The sequence below is a fragment of the Rousettus aegyptiacus genome, unplaced genomic scaffold (assembly GCF_014176215.1).
Source record: "Rousettus aegyptiacus isolate mRouAeg1 unplaced genomic scaffold, mRouAeg1.p scaffold_m13_p_5, whole genome shotgun sequence".
Taxonomy (NCBI): Eukaryota; Metazoa; Chordata; class Mammalia; order Chiroptera; family Pteropodidae; genus Rousettus; species Rousettus aegyptiacus.
In genome coordinates this window covers 61,309,659-61,330,100 of record NW_023416308.1, presented here as the reverse complement: position 1 = coordinate 61,330,100, position 20,442 = coordinate 61,309,659, and the positions used below count along the sequence as shown (strand labels likewise).

General features: G+C 36.6%; 1 protein-coding gene across 2 annotated transcripts; it reads left to right on the top strand.

The window, feature by feature from the left end:
* The first annotated feature begins 456 nt into the window (after window positions 1–456).
* Window positions 457–19,902, top strand: MED17 (mediator complex subunit 17). 2 transcript variants are annotated; one of them, XM_016158681.2, is made up of 12 exons: window positions 457–930; window positions 4,071–4,237; window positions 5,971–6,190; window positions 7,827–7,963; window positions 8,055–8,139; window positions 8,483–8,635; window positions 9,574–9,704; window positions 10,557–10,741; window positions 13,300–13,437; window positions 16,138–16,255; window positions 17,998–18,157; window positions 19,094–19,902. In XM_016158681.2, the coding sequence occupies exons 1-12, from the start codon at window positions 681–683 to the stop codon at window positions 19,303–19,305; spliced, it is 1,956 nt and encodes a 651-aa protein (XP_016014167.1). In that variant the 5' UTR covers window positions 457–680; the 3' UTR covers window positions 19,306–19,902. The 2 variants fall into 2 exon arrangements, with proteins under 2 accessions (XP_016014167.1, XP_016014168.1); XM_016158682.2 differs by lacking the exon at window positions 457–930 and adding an exon at window positions 944–1,046.
* The last annotated feature ends 540 nt before the right edge of the window (window positions 19,903–20,442 follow it).

Here is a 20,442-nt window from a genome sequence, read left to right as displayed (position 1 = left end):
CATATTACATGCCAGTGTCTATCCTGCTTGCTGGAGATGGTCATGGAGGTTACAACTAACGGCAAAACAGATAATAAACTAATTATGAAGTATAATTTTAAGTAGTAATAAGCACAATTATTTTCCTCAAACTACTCGCCATTTTATAACTCTTCAGACATGTTGTTTCTACTCCAGGTGTAAGCTCTCAAATCACAACATTCATTCCTAGAGGGACTCATTGCTAAGATCCAAGGACTTATTCATTTATTTTCCCCTCTTTTCTGCCTTCTTCAGCTTTCTTTACTCCAACACTTTCAAACAAGTAACATTTAAAATGCAGAGGGACACCAGAGACAACCCCACCTCCCGTCGTGGTCCACGCCTCCTACAGGCAGGTGTTTTTTTCTGCACAGCAATGGACTCACCGGAAGTCCTCCCCCCGCAAGCCCAGAGCGCCTGCGGCCTGCCAGTTTCATTCTGCGAGATTCCCAGCGGAGAGGAGGGTCCTGCAGTGCATTCTGGGAAAGTCTCTAGCCCATCGGCGTTGTTTCCGGAGGAGGAGTTCCGTTTAGTTTCCGCAGAGCCCGCAAAGGCACCGCTGTTCCCTGGTTTCTGGCTACCCGTAGCGGTGCCTCTGCTTTCTATCTTGGCTTTTGGGTCGTGCGGGCCTCCTCCCGCCGCTCGCCCACGCCGCCAGCATGTCTGGGGTGCGCGCTGTGCGGATCAGCATCGAGTCAGCCTGCGAGAAGCAGGTCCAGGAAGTGGGCCTGGATGGCACTGAGACGTACCTGCAGCCGCTGTCCATGTCGCAGAACCTGGCGCGACTGGCCCAGCGGATCGACTTCAGCCAGGGTTCGGGATCCGAGGAGGAGGAGGCGGCGGGGGCTGAGGGCGATGCGCAGGACTGGGCGGGCGCCGGGTCCAGCGCGGACCAGGATGACGAGGAAGGTAAGGCCCGTATCTGCTTCTCGTATCCGCCCATGTAATGTCACTCTGCCTCTTCTGAGCGAAGTGAGATGCTGTGCGTCTTTTTGAAAGCAGCACCCGCAAGGAACATTGTGCTGGTGAGTTTTTGTTTTTGTTTTTGTTTTGAATAGCTGGACGATTTAGGGTACTCCTTAACTCAATGCTGCTTATCTTTCTGCAGGTTTCCTTAAGTTGGAGTGTTTGGGACACTGTCACTAGTGCAATGTTTAAATACGTTTTTAATAGAGGTTTTGTAATACGGCACACGCTGAGAGCCCTATAGTTCGTCGCGGCTCTGGCACTTTTAAACTTCGTGAGCTTGACTGAGTGTTTCCCTATCCAATGTGGATTTTAATAGTAACACCTACTGAAAAGAAGTCTGTATTGACTGGAGTATGAGATAAGGTTTAAGAGGTAGGCAAGGGTCAAATCGTGTGTAGAGCCAGTAGGCCAGGATAAGCATTTGGCATTTATTAGGACAACTGAAAGTTTTCGAAGCATTTTAGTAGACAGATAATTTTTTTAAAAAGATTATTCAGGATGCTATGTTGTAAATGGAAAATAAAATTGGAAGGAGGTAAGCTAATTAGAGAATTGTAGAAAAAGTATGAGTGGTTTTTGGATTCTCATTATTGTCAAGGATAAAAAATATTCACAATTCTTGATTTAGATATGTGCAGCAGATCTTGCGTAAATGAGATGGCATTTCAAGCCAGTGGTTTTAGGTCAATTTGCGATCTGTTTAGGAATCAAAGGTAAATACCACCTCATACTTCACACAGAAATTATTTCCCCAAGGATTGAAATGCAAATTGAGAGAATAAAACAAAATATTGGAAGGAAATTATAGTCATGTGACTTTGGGAGTAGCAGAGACCTTAAGCAAGATAGGAAATGCAAGTTATAAAGGAAAAAATAATCACATAAAGTTTTAAAATATTAATAGAAAAATATAAGTGACAGGCTGGGAAAAGTATTTGCCACATATATGATACACAAGTGGTTGTTATCCCTGATATTCAGAGCCCCTTCAAACTGCAAAGGAAAAGACAACTCATTGGAAAAATAGGCCAAAGATAATACACAGTCAGCTCACAGAGAAAAGACTTAAGATCTCATTAGTTTGGAGAAGCAAACTAAAACATCATTAAGATACTATTTTCAATGCATAAGATTAGTAGAAATTTAAAAGATTGTTAATATCCAGGGTTGGGAATGTGAATGATAGAACCTTTTTGAAGACACTTTGGCAGTTGAGTATGTGTCAAATTTTTAAATGTGCATCTCTTTTGAACCACTGATGTCAACTAAAATTTAACCTACAGAATATGTACATGTACACAAATGTTCGTACAGGTTGTTTACTGCTACTAGCATTGTTGAAACCCACCTATATGTCCAATAGATAGGAATGGTTAAACTTATTGTATATCTGTGCTCCAGAATATACTGTTAAAAGAATGAAGTAGATCTATATGGGTTGACATGGAAGTATCTCTAAAACATATTATGTTGGGGTGGGGAGGAAGCAAGTAATAGAAAGATGGGAGTGTATGTATGTAAACGCATAGGAAAACATTTAGACAGGTATATTCCAACTGTTAATATTACCTGATTATCTTTCAGGAGGGAAGAAAATGAAGGGTGAGGCGTAAAGGAAAACTTTCACTTTTTACTCTGTAACTCTAGTGTTTGAACTTTATACAGTAAGCATGTGTTAATGAAATTTAATTTTAAGAAGAGATTTTAAAAAATGATTAAAAAGTTGGACGATGTCAACAACAAAAAAACAAACAATCCAATTAAAAAATGCATGGAAGACCTGAGCAGATGCTTCTCCAAAGAGGAAATACAGATGGCTAACAGACATATGAAAAGATGCTCATGGTCACTAATCTTCAGAAAAATGCAAATTAAAACCATAATGAGATAACACCTCACACCTGTCAGAATGCTGTCATCAGTAAATCAAAGAACAGCAAGTGTTGGCAAGGATGCAGAGAAAAGGGAACCCTCACACACTGGTGGTGGAATTGCAAATTGGTACAGCCACTATGGAAAACAGTATGAGGTTTCTCAAAAAATTAAAAATGGATATACCTTTTGACCCAGCAATTGCACTCCTGGGAATTTATCCAAAGAAAACTAAAACAATAATTTGTAAAAATCTATGCATCCCAATATTCATGGCAGCATAATTTACAATAGCCAAGATATGGAAGCAACCTAAATGCCCATCAACAGACCATTAGATAAAGAAATTGTGGTTCATATATACAATGGGATATTACTCAGCCATTAAAAAAAAAAATGAAATCCTACCATTTGCAACGACAGGGATGGACCTAGAGGTTATTATGCTGAGTGAAATAAGTCAGAGAAAGATAAAAACCATATGATTTCACTTGTATCTAAGGAATAAAAAGAAATTAATCATAAACAGACTCACAAATATAGTGGCCAATTTGGTGACAGACAGAGGGGAAGGGATTAGGGGGCTGGGAGAATAGGGTGAAGGGTTAAAGAAGTACAAATTAGTAGCTGATAGTTGATCATGAGGATGAGGAGCACAGCAGAGGGAATGCAATTAACATTAATATGGCTAAGTGGAGGGCCAGGAGAAGGAGCAATTGGGATCATTTTATGAACAATATAGATGTCTAACCAATGTACTGTATACTTGAAACTAATTTAAATAAATTTTTAAAAATTTGGAAGATACTAATAGTGTTTAATATCTGAAGGCTGCCATTTTTATTTGTGTACTTTTCTCTATTTTGGAAATTCTGTATAATTACTTACCCATGTTTTAAAAGCTGGGGGTGGGGGGAAGGTTATTTAAAAAGCCTGCATAACTTTAAAAAGATTTGAATGCCTACCTATCATGTTGTAATGTAATTCCCTATGGAAATTAGGTATCGTATTTGTTTTGCCATTGTACGAATGCTTACTTCAGTGGTAGCAAAAATTCAAGAAAGGGTGGAAGGAATAGGATAAAAGAGGGAACAATCTGAAATAAAATTTTTTTATTTCTTCTTTTAGTACTTTTAAAACTCTAAATGAGCTTTCTCTCTTCAATGTAACTAATACCTGTGCATTTCTTTTTTTCTTTCTCTTTTTAGGGTTGGTAAAATTTCAGCCTTCCCTTTGGCCTTGGGACTCTGTGAGGAACAATTTGAGAAGTGCCCTGACAGAGATGTGCGTTCTCTATGATGTTCTCAGTATTGTTAGGGATAAAAAATTTATGACTCTTGATCCCGTCTCTCAGGATGCACTTCCTCCAAAACAGGTAATCTGTGGGCTTTAATTGAATAATAGTATCATTTTATTAAGTTCCAGAATCATTTTTTAGGCTTCCTGCCTATTCCCTTTTCATGGAAAATTAGGTGAAGATTTAAAAACTAACTGGTTCAAAACAAAAGGATAAAACTACATCTTCTTTATCTATTATTTTATTAATGTACCCGTGACCTCAGAAGAGTTAAGTCTCATTAATAATATAATACTTTAAAGTTTCTCAAATCTTAACAAATTCTTACAGCCTGGATCCTTAGTCTGTAATGTATTACACAAAAACGTGATGATAAAATGACTTTGGAATCAGACAGACCTGGGCTCAATCATTCTCTGCCGTCACTAACCTTGTAACCTTGAACAAGTCCTTTTCTTAGTCTCAGTTTTCCCTTCTAACTCCCTAGCCCCCTTTTCAGGCCCCTTTTAGAAAACTTAAAAAGACCAAATTATGGAGGATATTGAAAGCAAGGTAGAAATACTGAGATTCGATGAAGAGTATATTCAGTTTTTGAGCATTAAAAAGTGAAAGGGAGGCAGCACAGTTGAATTGGCGAATGAAGAGTCTGAAATCAGGGAAGCTACTTAGGTCCTTAAGGAAAATAAACATCGGGACCATGACCAAGTTAGTGGCATGGAGAGGAAGTGACGGTTATAAGAACCCATTTGTAAATGAGATTAATTAGATGTAATTACATGGTAATAGTTTCAGAATCTAGAAACATTGTGTGGAAAGACCGCTTAGAAATCATTAAATCTGCTTCCTTCATTTTATCGAGAGAAAGCTAAGGCCTAAAGAGATCTGCGAAATGTTCGGATTGCAGTAAAGCCAGTGGATAGAGAGCCAAGCCTAGACCTCCAGCATCTCACTCATAGCCCATTGTCTTTTCTGCCATTCTGTACTTTTCCCAGAAAGGAGTCTCCAGGAATTTCTTGAACTAAGAACTTAGAATCAGGTTCCTTAATATGAACAAAATATTTTTGTGACATTTTTATGAAACTTAATGATCTTGACTATAATACAGCCAGAAACTTTCTTTTTGGAAGTCTGTCTGGTTAATACAATGCACAGATTGGTGGCGATTATGGATATTTATGTATGTATATGACACAAATTTTAACTTCTCATCAGTTTTCCAAAAATCTGCATTCAGTTAAGTACATTTAATATCAGTGCTGCAAGGTTTCAGTGTTACTTCCAAAGGGAGTGTACTAGCTTGCCATAATACAGGATAACTGTACAGCTATACTCAGTTCAGTCATTTATTTATTCATTAAATCAAATATTATGTTCCAGGCATTGTTCTAGGGTCTGGATATGGTGGTTCCTGCCATCACGTAGGTTACATTCAAGCAGAGATTATAGACTTTAATCAAAAGTATAATGAGTGCCACAAAAGAGTTACACATGTGGATGGGGAGTAGTAACACATAAAGAAGAGGAATGGCAGTGCACAAGTGGGATACCTAACCTAGGCTGGGCAGGGTTGATACAGTGTTAACTTCTGATTTATAGTCCACAGTGGTGTTTTAATTTAATGTAAGTTTTTATTTGAGTTGACCGAAGAAATAGGTTATTTTTAAAAAACATTATATGTGCACTTTCCCCCTTCTTTTTGCTTTTCTTTAATTTCTAAATTTTCTCTTGTGTATTTTATTATTAAGAAAATATATAATTTTTAAATCATTTAAAAATAATACAAAACTATACTTTTGGATTGTTTTTGATAGAATCCTCAGACATTGCAGTTGATATCTAAAAAGAAGTCACTTGCTGGAGCAGCGCAAATCCTATTGAAGGGGGCAGAAAGACTGACCAAATCAGTCACTGAAAATCAAGAAAATAAGCTACAGAGAGACTTCAACTCTGAGCTTTTGAGATTACGGCAACACTGGAAACTTAGAAAAGTTGGAGATAAAATTCTTGGAGATCTCAGCTACAGAAGTGCAGGTATACAGGTTTTTGTTGAAAACTATGCTTTTGAACAATAGTTTGTCCAAAAATATATATGCAGAATTGATTGTAATGTTACTTATTCTCCTATAATATATTGTTCCTCAGTTACATTTTGAAGTTTTAATTTCTGTACACATAAATTACTCATCACAGTGTTATATAAAGATACATAGTTTAGATTCACTTTGAAAATCTTATAGGTACAGCTAACCGAAAGTTCAGAGATAAGGCTTATTATGTACTAATGTACCCTGAACCATAATTAACATTTTGGTTAGGAATCAGGAGGTAGAACCGGACTCTTCAATCAAAAGTTCACCTGTAACCCTCAAAAACTGGGCATAAAGAGAGAGAAGAAACATTCGTATTTTCCCTGTGTTCTTTTTTTCTCCCTTTAGTCTACTAAGCTGTTTTCACATCCTGAGTGAAGAGAGAGGATGGTGAAAACACTTTGCCTTCCCTTTTCCCACTGATCCAAGGCTGCAGCACTAACTTAAAGAATATAATTTGTTGGAGTATATCAAAGTTTGGTGGTCTTGAATTCACATCTTTTGGTATAAATTCTTTGTTGCTGAGCTATTTTAATCAAGGTAATCATAGTTATGTCTTTAAGCTGCTGAAGTATACGCAGAGTATACGCAGAGGAACTACCCAGTAAAAGTTTATAAGAGGCATAGCTCAGTAGGGTAAAGGTTTTGAATGCCAAGGGATAAAGCAGGGAGCCCTGGCTGTGATCATTGAGATTACAGTATCAGAGTTATATTTTAAGAGTCTATTTGCCAAAGCAAGCCATCATTATCCTAAAATTGAAGGTAGGTTGAGGTAGTTAAGTCAAATGTGTGCCTCAGCCTTGATATGAATTGGGAAATTTTAAATTCTGAGGGCAAAGTCCCACTACAAAGAAGAATTCAAGATGATGGAGACGTTTTTACATATTATTAGGTGGTCTGAAAAGCAGTACACACACTGGCTCTAGACGTTATAAGCTCCAACAAATAATTATGTGCAAGTACCTAAGTTATATAAAACATTCACCTGTGGTTGTAAAAGGATTCAATTACAGTCTGTTTTAAATTGCAAGAAGATCTTGAAAATCTTCCCCTGTTATAAAATATCAGTTACATTTAACTACTCTCTCCCCACATAATTCAGTAGCCAGAACAACTTCCCCAAACTTCTGCACTACACAAAAAGACACATAAAAATCTAGGAACTGGTTGAAAAAAGGTGGTGTATGTACTGTCCTTTGTTGTTCTCTTGCTGCATTCAGAACACTTCAATTACAATTTTACGATAGAGGTTGGGCTCCAGAACTATTTAATCTCCAAGGTTTAAGTGAAGTATTTCCTAGAAGCACATTCATTTTATGGAAGCTCCATTGGAATAAAACAATTTAGATAGCCCACGGAATTCATGTGATAATGACACCATTAGACTAAGGAGTGTTATTATTTTAAGGTAAATAACTCTTCTTCCTTTCATCCCTCTTTGCTCACTACCCCAATCCCCCCGAAACACATGTGTTGTGAAAACTTAATTTATAATTCAATGATGTTGATGTGAAATATAGTTACTAATGTATGTTGAATGTACTAACTTTTTTATGCTTCTGCTTTTAACACCTCATTAGGATCTCTCTTTCCCCATCATGGTACGTTTGAAGTAATAAAGAATACAGATATTGATCTGGATAAGAAGATACCTGAAGATTACTGTCCTCTTGATGTTCAAATTCCTAGTGATTTAGAGGGGTCTGCATATATTAAGGTATTTGTTAGAGTATTTTTCAAATAATTTCTTATTTACAGCTCAAAAACTAATTTGCTAACATTTTTCTTATGTTTTTGTTGTCACATAGGTTTCAATTCAAAAACAAGCTCCAGACATAGGTGATCTTGGCACAGTTAACCTCTTCAAACGACCTTTGCCCAAATCCAAACCAGGTGTAGTTATGTTCCATCTTCTGAGTACTGGTTTTGTATGAGCTTACATTTACAAATACACTGAAGATAAATGTAGATAGGAAAAAATAGGTATTTTGGAGTCAGAACAATTGGAAATGGACTCTCTGTAATTTGTTAATTAACTATTAGTGATTAGCTGTGCAATCTTTTTTTAAAGATTGAACTAATGTACCAGTTTTCTCTGCGTAAAAGAATGTTTTGGAAAGGATATGCTGTAATACAATGTTTTCTCAACTTTTTTGGTATGCAGATCATCACTTAAGCTAGTTAATACATAATGTAACTAGATAATTAATATATACATATGTTTCCTGTCTTTTAGGTTCCCCACATTGGCAGACGAAATTAGAAGCAGCACAAAATGTTCTCTTATGTAAAGAAATTTTTGCACAGCTCTCTCGGGAAGCTGTTCAAATTAAATCACAGATCCCTCACATTGTGGTGAAAAACCAGATTATCTCTCAGCCCTTTCCAAGTAAGAGCAGCCAGCCCTTCTGAAATTTATAAATAGAACTTTGTGGTTTGGGGACCAGGACAAAGTGGGTAGCTACTTGAGTGTGTTGAAGGAGTAGTTAGAGCAAAGAGGTAGAGGTAGTTTGCTCTCCATAATGGCAGCTAGTAAAGTAGGCAACACAAACTACACTGTGAATTCTATTCTGCGCCCTAAGTAGTGGAACTCCTGAATTTTAAACAGAATGTGTTAAAAATTTGCACTAGCAAGGCCATTATTCAGCAACAGTTACTTTGAGGTATCTATGCTAACACCATTTGTAGAAAGTTTTTCCAGGATCCTTCTTATTGTCTAAATGAGATGTCAATTAGAAAATGCTTTAATTTATTAGGTACCCATAATATTCCTAAATTTTTAGAAATTGGGTTTTAATTATATTATTCAAAAGCAGATAGACCTCTCCTGGAGATCAGTTTGTAGTTAGATGTGCACTTGTTTTTTACATAAATTCTGAGCAGCATCTTTTTAGATCTTATCAAAGGAATAGGTTTTAGGACTGAAAAATTCCATCCTGCTTCTCATGGAAGCAGGGAGGAATATCACCTAGTTAGTAAGACCAGACACCAACTCTGTGTTTTTTTCTTTTTTTAAAAAAGTATGTTTGTTTGTTTGCTTGTTTAATTTAAAGGTAGGAAGAAACTAATACATAGTTATGGTTCACCTGTCTTTTGCCACAGCTCAAAGTTAGCAGCCATACTGTAGGTCAACAATTTGAATTGTTAAAATATATGGTAGTTTATTATATTCCTGAATAGTTCATTTTGCTGTAAAAATGTTAATCATGAGGTTTCCTCCTCAAGTTTAGAATCTGTCTTTTGAGAATGGGCTGTGATTATACTTTATGAAGACAGTTTGTGCCTTTTCATACTGTTTATATCTGTCCTACTTATTTTTATAAATAGGCTTGCAGTTATCCATTTCTTTGTGTCATTCCTCAAATGATAAGAAATCCCAAAAATCTGCTACTGAGAAGCAAAGTCCAGAGGACCACCTTTATGTCCTTGAGCATAATTTGCATCTACTGATTAGAGAGGTAATGAAATAAATATTTTTGTTTTGCATTGTGTACATGTATGTGGGGCATTGAATATGTATAACCCCCCCCCCCCCCCCGCCGCCTGCTGAGTCGTCGTTATTCACATTGCAGTGATATTCACTGTCTCTGATGTGAAACATCCTGGCTGTATGCCCAAGAAATAAAGATCAGAATAAAGTCTCTGTTCCCTAGCATAGACCACAAGTTTTATTCAGAGGTATAACAAATACATGTTAAAGGGCGCAGAGGGAAGTGATTCTGGTTGACTTATCAGGGAAAATGTTTTGCCAGAGCCTGCGAACAGTATATGAGTTATTTTGGGACATAGTCTACTTATAGGTCATCTAGAACTGTGTTTCCAGTTTAGGCTAATTTTAAAAGAATTGTCCTGAGAAAATTTTAATAGGAGTATATATTCTAGCCTCCCCTGTCCCACCCCAGAATCTGGTTCAATCTTTTGTGATGGTGCAAGGATCAGTATATTTTTAAAAGTTCCTTAGGTGGTTCTGTTAGGCAGCCAGGTTGGGAACCTCTAACTAGAAAATGGTGGAATAACTTTACTGATTGCATGTGTTCTGTTGGTGAGACTTACAGAAGAGTAGTGTTGGTTTTGTACTTTGAAACTTTTAAAATAAAAATCACAGCTTGAGAGGGACCCACCTCTTTACAAACTCACATTGTGCATGGCCTGTTAGATTCTAACATTTATCTGTGTACCAAGACTGCCTTTATATGTGGTGCAGATCCTTTGCTTTCGTGTTTTCTAGATGTGAGCTAGGCTTTGATTGAGAACTGTGTGGTGTTTAATATGTGAGTGTTAGTCATTTATAATGGCTGTTCTTGTTATAGTTCCATAAACAGACCTTGAGTTCCATCATGATGCCTCATCCAGCAAGTGCACCTTTCGGCCACAAGAGAATGAGACTTTCAGGTCCTCAAGCTTTTGATAAAAATGAAATTAATTCATTACAGTCCAGTGAAGGGCTTCTGGAAAAGATAATTAAACAAGCAAAGCATATTTTTCTTAGGAGTAGGTAAGGATGAACAAAGTTACTCTTTTTCTTTGAAACTGCAGTCCTTTTCCCTTTATTAGTTATCTCATATGTGGTATTTTTGGCATGCTTTAACCTTTTTTTCCAGGGAGGGGAAAGTGGCTACAATGTAAGAGTTTATGGGCATAGATGATTCTGTCAAGTTTGAGGAAGACTCAGATCCATGGCCCATGTAACTTATTATTTCTAACATGGTACTAAAATTTTTAAAGACCACCATATTTTCTTCGGTAACCCATCCTTTGAGGTGCTTGTTCTTGAACTAATTAAAATCTTTTTGAAGCTTTCTATATTTTTTGGTTGTTGCATATATTAAGACTTTGGAAAACACTTTCCTGTATTTTGAATTCTTTAATCCTTATTCTTTGAGGTAGATAGTGTTTACCAATTTTTACTGATGAGGCTTAGAGACATTGTGCTCAAGGTTACACAGCTAAAAAGTTGCAAAGTCAAGATTTATTCCCAGGTCTCTAACTCTGGAGCTCATTTTCTTCTTCTATACGCATTGTTTACAAACAAACTTGGCATGATTGGTCTTAAATATATCTTTTGCAAATGGTACTCTTCTATTTGGATAATGGTATTTAGTGAAGAGGTCTGTTTTTACTTTCATAATTATGCCTTAACAGTGCTCAGAATTTTAGGCATGGGCACACTATTGTACAGATATTTTATTTTTGACTTTCAGGTTTTTTTTTCATGTTAGTACAATCATGGTTTTATTAGTACATTAGTTTATAGTCTTAGAATGGAAACTTAAGTCCTTCCATTTTTAGTAAAATAAATTAGGAAGACATGTTAAATAAGACAGCATGAAAGGAGTAAGAAATTCATGTAAAAGATATGTTTAAGGCAGGGCTTAACCACTTACTAATTAACTTTGGGCAAGTTACTTAATATCTCTGGCCCTCAGTCTATTCCTCTGGGGGTATAGGAGTCTTTTCTTAGTATTAAATTAAATAATGTATGCAGAAGTTCCTTACAAACAAAATTATATTTGTACATTTCAAATATAAAAGCTATTAATTGTTAATCCTGCAAATTACTGATTGACCATAAAGTTAAATATTCCCTAAAATAAATTAGGACCATGGAACCATGGAAATAGTTATCTTTAGAACTTATAAACTATAAATTATGAAATTATAAATTTTAGAGTAATATAGTCTTGAAAGCAGAAAGGCTTTAAAAGTGTTCTCTTTTTTTCCTAAGTATAGAAATACTCTTCCAATGTATCAGCCCCTTCTGTATAATACCATACATAGCAAGATCTATTAACATGCTCATATATTTAGATACATGTATGTGTCAGGGCTTACGTATATTTTTTAAAAAACAAATCTGGGATCATAAAATTTCGTACCCTGCATTCAAAGATATTTTAATATACCCCATTTTGTGACTTTCCATGATTTCTTTTACCATTTCTCAGTTGCAAGATATTGTTTACTTGCATCTTGTTGATACATGTAATGCTGTGAACACTCACATATTTATCTGCTGTACAAATTTTTGAAGCATTGTCAAGGAAACAAATCACAGAAAAGGAAGAGAAAGTTAAGAGTGGATTGAAAGAAATCATCACTAGAGCGGAAACAGTAAAAGAACAAACTCAGGCCTGTTTATGTAAAAGCCCCTTGTCCTTAATGGCTGTGCTCATTTCCTGCTGATTCCTCCTGACTTTTCCTTCCCTTTCCAGTCAAGTGCTAGAATCAGATCATTAGAAGAAACTGAAGACCTCCAGTAGTTTGGCTAACTTACATGATTTATGCTTTGATTCTAGGCAGTGCTAGTAATGAGTGTGTAAGATACAGAAGAAAGATCACTAGTTCTGGAGTCAGATCCCCAGGTTTTGTATGGTGGATCACAGCTCTGTAACCTTGAACAAATTACTTAACATTGCTACACTGCTGTTTTCTCTTCTGAAGAAGAGAGCTAAAATTACCTACTTTACAGGCTTGTTAGGTTAAATTATCTAATTCATGAAAGCATTCCTTACAGTGTTTGGTACATAATTAGCACTTGATGAATCTTAGTTCTCACTCACACTTAATTATATTTATCTTTCTTGGAGTATAAGGTTTTAATTGTGCAAAAAGTCTCTAGCTTCTCTTGAAAATAATTGTAATTCCATTGCAGTAATGGCTCTCAGGTGTGGGTGTGTCCCGAGTCATTTGTTACCAGGGACCAAGTATTGTTATTTACAAATGATTTTTTAGAGCTGAAGTTACCTAGAAGTAGCCTTCTCACTGTGCTCTGATAGGTTTCCTGAGTGGGAGAAAGCCAGTGGAGTTAAAAGGAAACTGGCCTGTGTGTGAGAGTGTGTCGTCATAACCTGAAGCTGAGAGCCAGACGTCAGAGCACTGTGAAAGAGGGTCTTATAACTACAGCTGACCTTGCTTTAAAATCTTTGCTTTTCAGTTGATGGTATTTTCAAAAAATGGTCATCTGGTTTTCAGATCTCCATAAAATTGATGTGATTTATAATGTTATTATCTAACATGGCGACTTAAAAAATTCTATCATTTTTTCTTTAAAAGAACTGCTGCAACCATTGACAGCCTAGCAAGTCGCATTGAGGATCCTCAGATACAGGCTCATTGGTCAAATATTAATGATGTTTATGAATCTAGTGTGAAAGTTTTAATCACATCACAAGGTTATGAACAAATATGCAAGTAAGTGTCAAAAATAAGTTATTTAATATGTTAAGTTGCTCTTTATGTATTGATATTTGCTGAGTGCTCATATCAAGATACGGGTTTTTACTTGCTAGAGTGGCATAACATTCCAGTAAATTGTATCAGCCATAGAGTATTTGTAAGAATGAGAGGTAAGAATGTCTAAAATAGTCTCGATTAGGTAAATGTCACATTTTTGAACTATGGTATAAGTGAACCTCAACATTGAACAGAAAGCTACCAAACCGCCTTAGACCTAAATAGACACAGTGTCTCCCCAGTGAGCAGAGCACACCATGAAGCAAATCCACCACCTTCCGGAGTAGGGGAGTATAATATATTTAGAATGCTGTTTTTTAGCATGAAGTTTTTTAATTCATTATTTTTAAATAATGAAACAAAGATGAGCATGATTTAAAGATGAACATAGAAGATAAGAGTATACAATGAAAAGGAAATAAGTCTTGAAACTTCTAGGAAAAGATGGTAGAGCGAAACTGAGTTATGGTTTTTTTCTACACCTAAAAAAGTAATGAGTTAAATAATTGGGGTGGGGTGGGAGAGTAGGTGTTAAAATATAGATGAAATGAGTTTGGTGTGCATTTTTGACTATTAATGCTGGGTGATGGAGCCATTGGTTTTCATTAAATTATATTATACTTTTATTTGTGTTTAAAATTTTCCATAATAAAAAGTTGAGGGAGTGAACAAAAGGAGAGGAAAAGAAAAAATTATCAGCATTGAATTGTTTAACTCTAGAAATAAGACCAAACAACTTAGGGTAATGGTTACAGGGCCCAGTGTAAACGTTCTAACCATCTGTAAAAAAAGGTTAGTGATAATGCAGCCTTGACAGAATCAGGAGAGTGGAGAGGAAGTAGAAGGAAGTAGTAGAATGCCCTTTTTCTCATCTTTTATAGCTGGGGCCATCTTATGCCATTTAAAATTGAAAATAATTCTTTCTTAGAACTCCCCAGAAGCCAATATTTAAAGCAATGTCTTATACATACTCTAGGAAAGTCTATGAATTTACAAGCATATACAGCCAAACTGCATCATGCCTGTTTTACACAGTATTAAATGCTTTTAAAAAATGGAGCAGTAATTCACATAACATAAAATGCATCATATTAAAGAACACAATTCAGTGGTTTTTAGTATATTCCCTGTGTTCTGTATCTGTCATCACTGTCTAATTCCAGAAGATTTCTATCACCCCAAAAAGAAACCCTATAGCTATTAGCAGTAATTTTCAATTAGTGTGCCTTTTTTTTTTTTAACTCATTAGTATTATGTTGGATGAATAAGCATTCCTTATCAGCACATACAGGTTGACTTCCATCTTTTTCACAGCTTTATTGTGTTCCATTGCATGTACCAAACTTTTAATAAGCCTTCTATTGATGAATATTTTCGTTTTACGCCAGCAAAATAACTTGTACATGTGCATGTATGTCTATAGGAAAAGTCTGCAATTGTAATGCTGGGTCAAAAGATGAGGGCATTTACAATTTTGATTAATGTTACGAAATTACTTTTAAAAATGGTTGCTGCATGTAGGCTCCTACCAATAATAATAAGAATTCCTCTTCCCTCACACCCTTTTTTAAAAAAAGAATTTAAAGAATTTGGTTAGATTTTACAAGTCGTTAAGCCTTCTGAATTTTGTGTTTTTCTTTGAAAGAAATAAACTTTAATTAATCAAAATTATAGTTTGATGTAGAGAGTTGCCAAAAAATGTTTTATACCTAAATATTTACTGTAAAATAAAGTTAGAAAAAGAAGCACTGTCAAATGTGAAAAGATATAATGCTATTTTTTCTGCATTTGTTCATCTAGCTTATTTGACCTGGGGAATCTAGTGTTTCTCTACATTTCATATGCTAAAAGTTTGTGCATTGGTTTGGGAAAGTGTTGTGATCTTATTCATGTTATTCATTGGCTACTTTATAAGTTTGTTTGACCCAACTAAGCCAAGTTAATAGTTTGTTCATAATCAGACTTGTTTGCTGATTACTTCAGGAGAAGGTAAAGCGTTAACTAAACCTTTTGCCTTTCTGTATGAGAATGTGACCTTTGGTTAGTTCTCTAGCTCTAATTCCGTAATGACTTGGTAAGAAAAGATGCTGTCTGCGTTACTAGGCAACTTTGGTTATTGTAGAAATGATCCCAAATTAGTAAAATGGACCTGGACTGGGAGGAATTATAAATACCTGATGGGGATGCCTTTGAATTTTCATGGATGGGGTAACTTCTAAAACTGGGCAGTGCCTCTCGTGGGGACCCTGGAAATCATGCTTGTGGAGTTGTTACCAGAGCATGCAGCCCCTCATTCTGTGGGGAATGAGGTATCTCAGTCACAGCAGGTCTCTCACCTACCCAAATGTAGATCTCATCTCAGCAACAAGGTGTCCTGCTGCAAGGACTACCATAAAGGAAGAGCAGCTGATGGTAGCTAGCTGGCAAGCTGTGGTTTCTCTCTTCCATCCTTCTGAGTGGACTGGTGCTCATCGTGACCTATGGTAGTGTGGCATGAATCTGATGGTTTAGTTGAACCTAAGAAAACCTTCCACCCCATGGGTATGGGTGAAAATTATCAAAATTGTTATTTTTCCTTAGATGTTAAGGTTTAATGTTTATGGCTTTGTATTAGGTAATTTGGAACATCTCTGATTTTTAGTATATGTGTCTATAAAGGTCCATTCAGTTGCAGTTGAATATTGGAGTTGAGCAGATCCGAGTTGTACACAGAGATGGAAGAGTAATTATGCTGTCTCATCAGGAGCAGGAGCTACAGGATTTCCTCTTGTCTCAGGTAATAGTTGCAGACTACAAGTCTGGAGCCCCTTACTCTCATAAAAAGTACAGTAAATTATAAAAAGAAAACCATTTTTCTCTGCCATCTCATTTAATTCCTAGTGCAATTTTACAACCTGTTGGTTAGTCAAAAGTTTTGGTAAACTGTCCTAGATTTGTTTCCACTTAGTTTGTGTTAAAATAAAGGATCATTTGTGAGACTAGCAGACTTTTTATTTCTCATGGTTGCCAGGGTTTACAGCCACTCCAGGACCACATGATAGTGGAGAAGTATTATCCCAAGAAAACCAGAGAAAGGGAGATTAGGTACAAAACTGTAGTGCCTGTCACCCATAATAATAAATGGAATATTTTAATCTTAAGCACTATGTGAGAGTTCCTCATATTAAGGGGCAGTGTGGAAAGTACTGGGTTCTAGTCCCAGCTCCACTACAAACTTACTTTGTAACACTGGACAAATTTCTGGATTTTTCTTTCCTTAACTATAAAGTAACAACAGTATTTTTCCTACGTACTTCATGGAGTTGTGATGATCCAGTGAGATAACTGAGTTTTGGAAGAAAGGGTAGGTTTTCAGATGCTAATGAAAGATACTATGTTTTTCAAAAAATTTAAGTATTGACATTCTCCATCCTAGAAGCAACAATCTTTTACACTGACTCGCTTCTTTGGTGCCAAGTAAATAAAATGCATTTATGAAGTATGTCAGCTTTTGATTGATTACATCTCGAATGATGGCCAACTTAAGCACAGATATGTATTGGAAGCCTACTGGGTAGCTCCAGAATCAATGGGAAGTCTACAGAACAAGGTTTGCAAATGGATAGGGATCAAAGGAAGCTGGATGGTGACAACCACAGCCAGAGAACGCCAGTGTTGTTATCTAGACACTACTGCTTTCACTGCTGGTGGCAGGATATACTCTTAAATTGCCCCTACCCTATGTATCAGTCAGGTACTTAACAGGACACAGGTGACACAGGAGTGTCTATTTACAGAAGTGTGGGTGTAGAACCACCAGGGAAAGTGTGGTAACTTGCTGCTAATAGTAACCATGGAAGCAGGCCGCAGGGCTTAGTATTTGCCAGTTTTAAGCCAAAGGGGTAGAGGAGGGACAGCTCATAGGAACCCTAAAAGGTGAGAGTCATATAGGACAACCTTAAGAAGACCAGCAGCCTTTTTTCACTGGATACAATCAGCCTAGGCGACCTCACAGCAAAAGTACCAGCAGAATAAATACCCTGAACGTACTCTCTTTCTTGCCCTCCTGCTGGCTCCCATTACTTGGGTGGCGCCCATTATCTGAACCCAACCTATACCCAGAGGACATAGAAAACTGTTAATGTAACTTGGGTCAAGCTCCCAGGGCCCAGTAGGGTGGAGGGCAGTTTTGAAGGGGTAAATGGAAGATACTCAGCATACCCAGTTACTTTGAATGTTGCACCACATTTAGTGATCCAGGTGGAACTCTCCAGTTGGCCAAGTTTACATCACGTGCCTATGTTCAAGCTGCCAGTAGACAGGGAAAGCAAGTATCACACTATTTTAGCTTCTGCAAGTGGAGGTTGGGATCCTGCTCTCTCCCCCCAGTAGTCACACAGAGGAGGATTCCTTATATATAAGATAGGGTTCCTGCATTAGGCAGTAAAAAGCCACCAAAAGTTTACTATCATAATGTCAGGTCACTGCAAAATAAATATCTATGCTGATTGTCAGTAAAATTTCCTTTGTCATTCGCAGATGTCACAGCATCAGGTGCATGCAGTCCAGCAGCTGGCGAAGGTTATGGGCTGGCAGGTACTGAGCTTCAGTAATCACGTGGGACTTGGGCCCATAGAGAGCATCGGCAATGCCTCCGCTATAACAGTGGCCTCCCCAAGTGGTGACTATGCTATTTCAGGTACCTTTGCTTCTTTGGCTTTAACATTAGTTTTAACAGTTACATATACTTAAGAGTAATTTATCTCTGCAATAAACTATGTCTTCTGGGTACAGGTTGGGTTCAGAGTTCATGGAGTGGTTGTACTGCGCATTTATCTGATCACAACTGTTATTCAGAGCAACAGATTACTCTCTAGTAGTTATAAAAAATGTTTTGCTTGGCAATACATTTTCTTAGGAGAACATCTGAACACTGCCATAAGCACTGTTACTCCTGCAGCTTGAAACCCTTAATGGATAAAAAATTTTTTTAAATGTACTGCTGCAAATATGGGAAGAATGGTACCTGATCCTAAAGATGGTTTTTAGAGTGATCTTTTCTAGTACCTGCTCTAAGTATTCGAAAGAGTGGGTAATTAGAAATTTTCCCACAGGATAACAGCTTGTGAATCTACAAGCTTGGTATTGCTAGATCTTTACTGATATGAATTTCAAAATACCGTTCTTCCCTGAGTAATAGTTAAAGCCTCATTAAAACCGGAAGTTCTTAATTCAGAAGTCTTTCCTGTACCCTCCCTGTCCTGATTCTGAACTTTTGAGTTTCGTTGTATGTTGAATATATATTAACTTATTGAATGATTGGATTATTCATTATAAAAAATGAATTTTTGATTTTCTGAATATACATAAGACATTTGACTTTCCTAAGCCAAAATTCACCTTTCCGCATTTTTATAGTACAAGTAATTCATTAATATTTATACCCACCTACTATAAATTAGTAAATTAGTTTCTAGCATATTGAAACTCAAAAGCACTTTTTAAACAGAACTTTCAAGTTGGTAGACAGATCAGGCTCCTTTTTTTTGTAATTTGGGAAAATGAAGTTATGGGGTCTGCTCTTGTTTTCTAGTTTGGAAAATAAGTGTATTTTTATTTTGGTTCTGCTCCACAGTTCGTAATGGCCCTGAAAGTGGCAGCAAGATTTTGGTTCAGTTTCCTCGTAACCAGTGTAAAGACCTTCCAAAAAGTGATGTTTTACAAGATAGCAAATGGAATCATCTTCGTGGACCATTCAAGGAAGTTCAGTGGAGTAAAATGGAAGGTCGAAACTTTGTTTATAAAATGGAGCTGCTTATGTCTGCCCTTAGCCCTTGTCTGCTATAATTTTTTCTAGAACAGTATCCAGATTTTTTTCCAGAAACTTTGACATGAGGTGTTTGCAGATCAACTATCAGCAAAAAAAGAAATCTTCCAAAGGAGTGTTGTTTTTTAAAAAATATTAATTAGCAACCACCTAGCATTTTGGAACCTTCACTTTATAAGTGACAGGTGCTTTGAAATGCAGAAATTTATGTACAGTTATAGAGTATACAGTATGGGGAAATGTAAAATAATACTTTTTTTAAGCAGTTAACTTAAAATGTTACTAACTTATGGGTTTGAATTTGCTTTTTAAAAGTCCTTTGATGTTGGCATCAATCAAAATATATGGTTACAAATTCCGGATACTTTCTGAACTCTTTAACAGTGAATTGTGTCTATAATCGACTTGTCTCAGTCCATAATTTGTTGAAAAAGATTGCTTAAAAATATTCAAACTCTTCTGACCCAGCTTTCTTACTGGAATTCACTCACACTGAGAGAACAGACCCTTTCCCTGAATTGTAACAAAGGACATGCCAACCAGAGGAGCCCTCCCTCCCTTTCCTATCAAAGTATGATCATGCGCTCTTGTCTTCTAAATAAATAAAATACCTCTTCCTCCCGTTGTCTTCTTTATGCCTGCCTGGGTCTAACCTAAACATGTACTTTGAGAACTTCCTCAGAAAGCTCCAGCTGAAGGTGAAGGAGGCGGCAGATTGTATCTTCAGTGCTTCCTCAGGGCCCTTTTTGGTCTGTCCTCCCACTTGAACAACCTCACTCCCGTTTGACACTTAGTGCACTCTCTTGCCTTGCCTTATCTCTTGGATTCTCCAGCCTCCACCCAGAGGCCCAGGATTGCTTTTTGCCATTAAAGTCTTGTCCTGTCTCATTCTATCAGCTCTCTGCTTTTTAAAAGGGAAAATAGTAATGGATTAAGTAGATTGCATTTTATAAATAACATGTTTGCATTTCTTAAAAATAGTGCCCCAACCTGAAAATGGCAGAGGAACTTCCCTTAAGAAGAGATTTAGACTTATGGGCCTTTTGGTGCCAATATAAATAATATATAGATGTAGTTGCCTTATGAGTAAAGCTTTCGATTTTTGAATGATACCCTTTTGATAATTTATAACATCACTTAGGTGAAGAAACTTAAAA

Excerpts from the sequence above, each read along its gene's own strand:
- MED17 (XM_016158681.2), top strand. The coding sequence starts at position 681 with ATGTCTGGGGTGCGCGCTGTGCGGATCAGCATCGAGTCAGCCTGCGAG. Across the intron at positions 9,705-10,556 it reads TGCATCTACTGATTAGAGAG|TTCCATAAACAGACCTTGAG; the intron begins GTAATGAAATAA and ends TTCTTGTTATAG. Across the intron at positions 16,256-17,997 it reads AGGATTTCCTCTTGTCTCAG|ATGTCACAGCATCAGGTGCA; the intron begins GTAATAGTTGCA and ends TGTCATTCGCAG.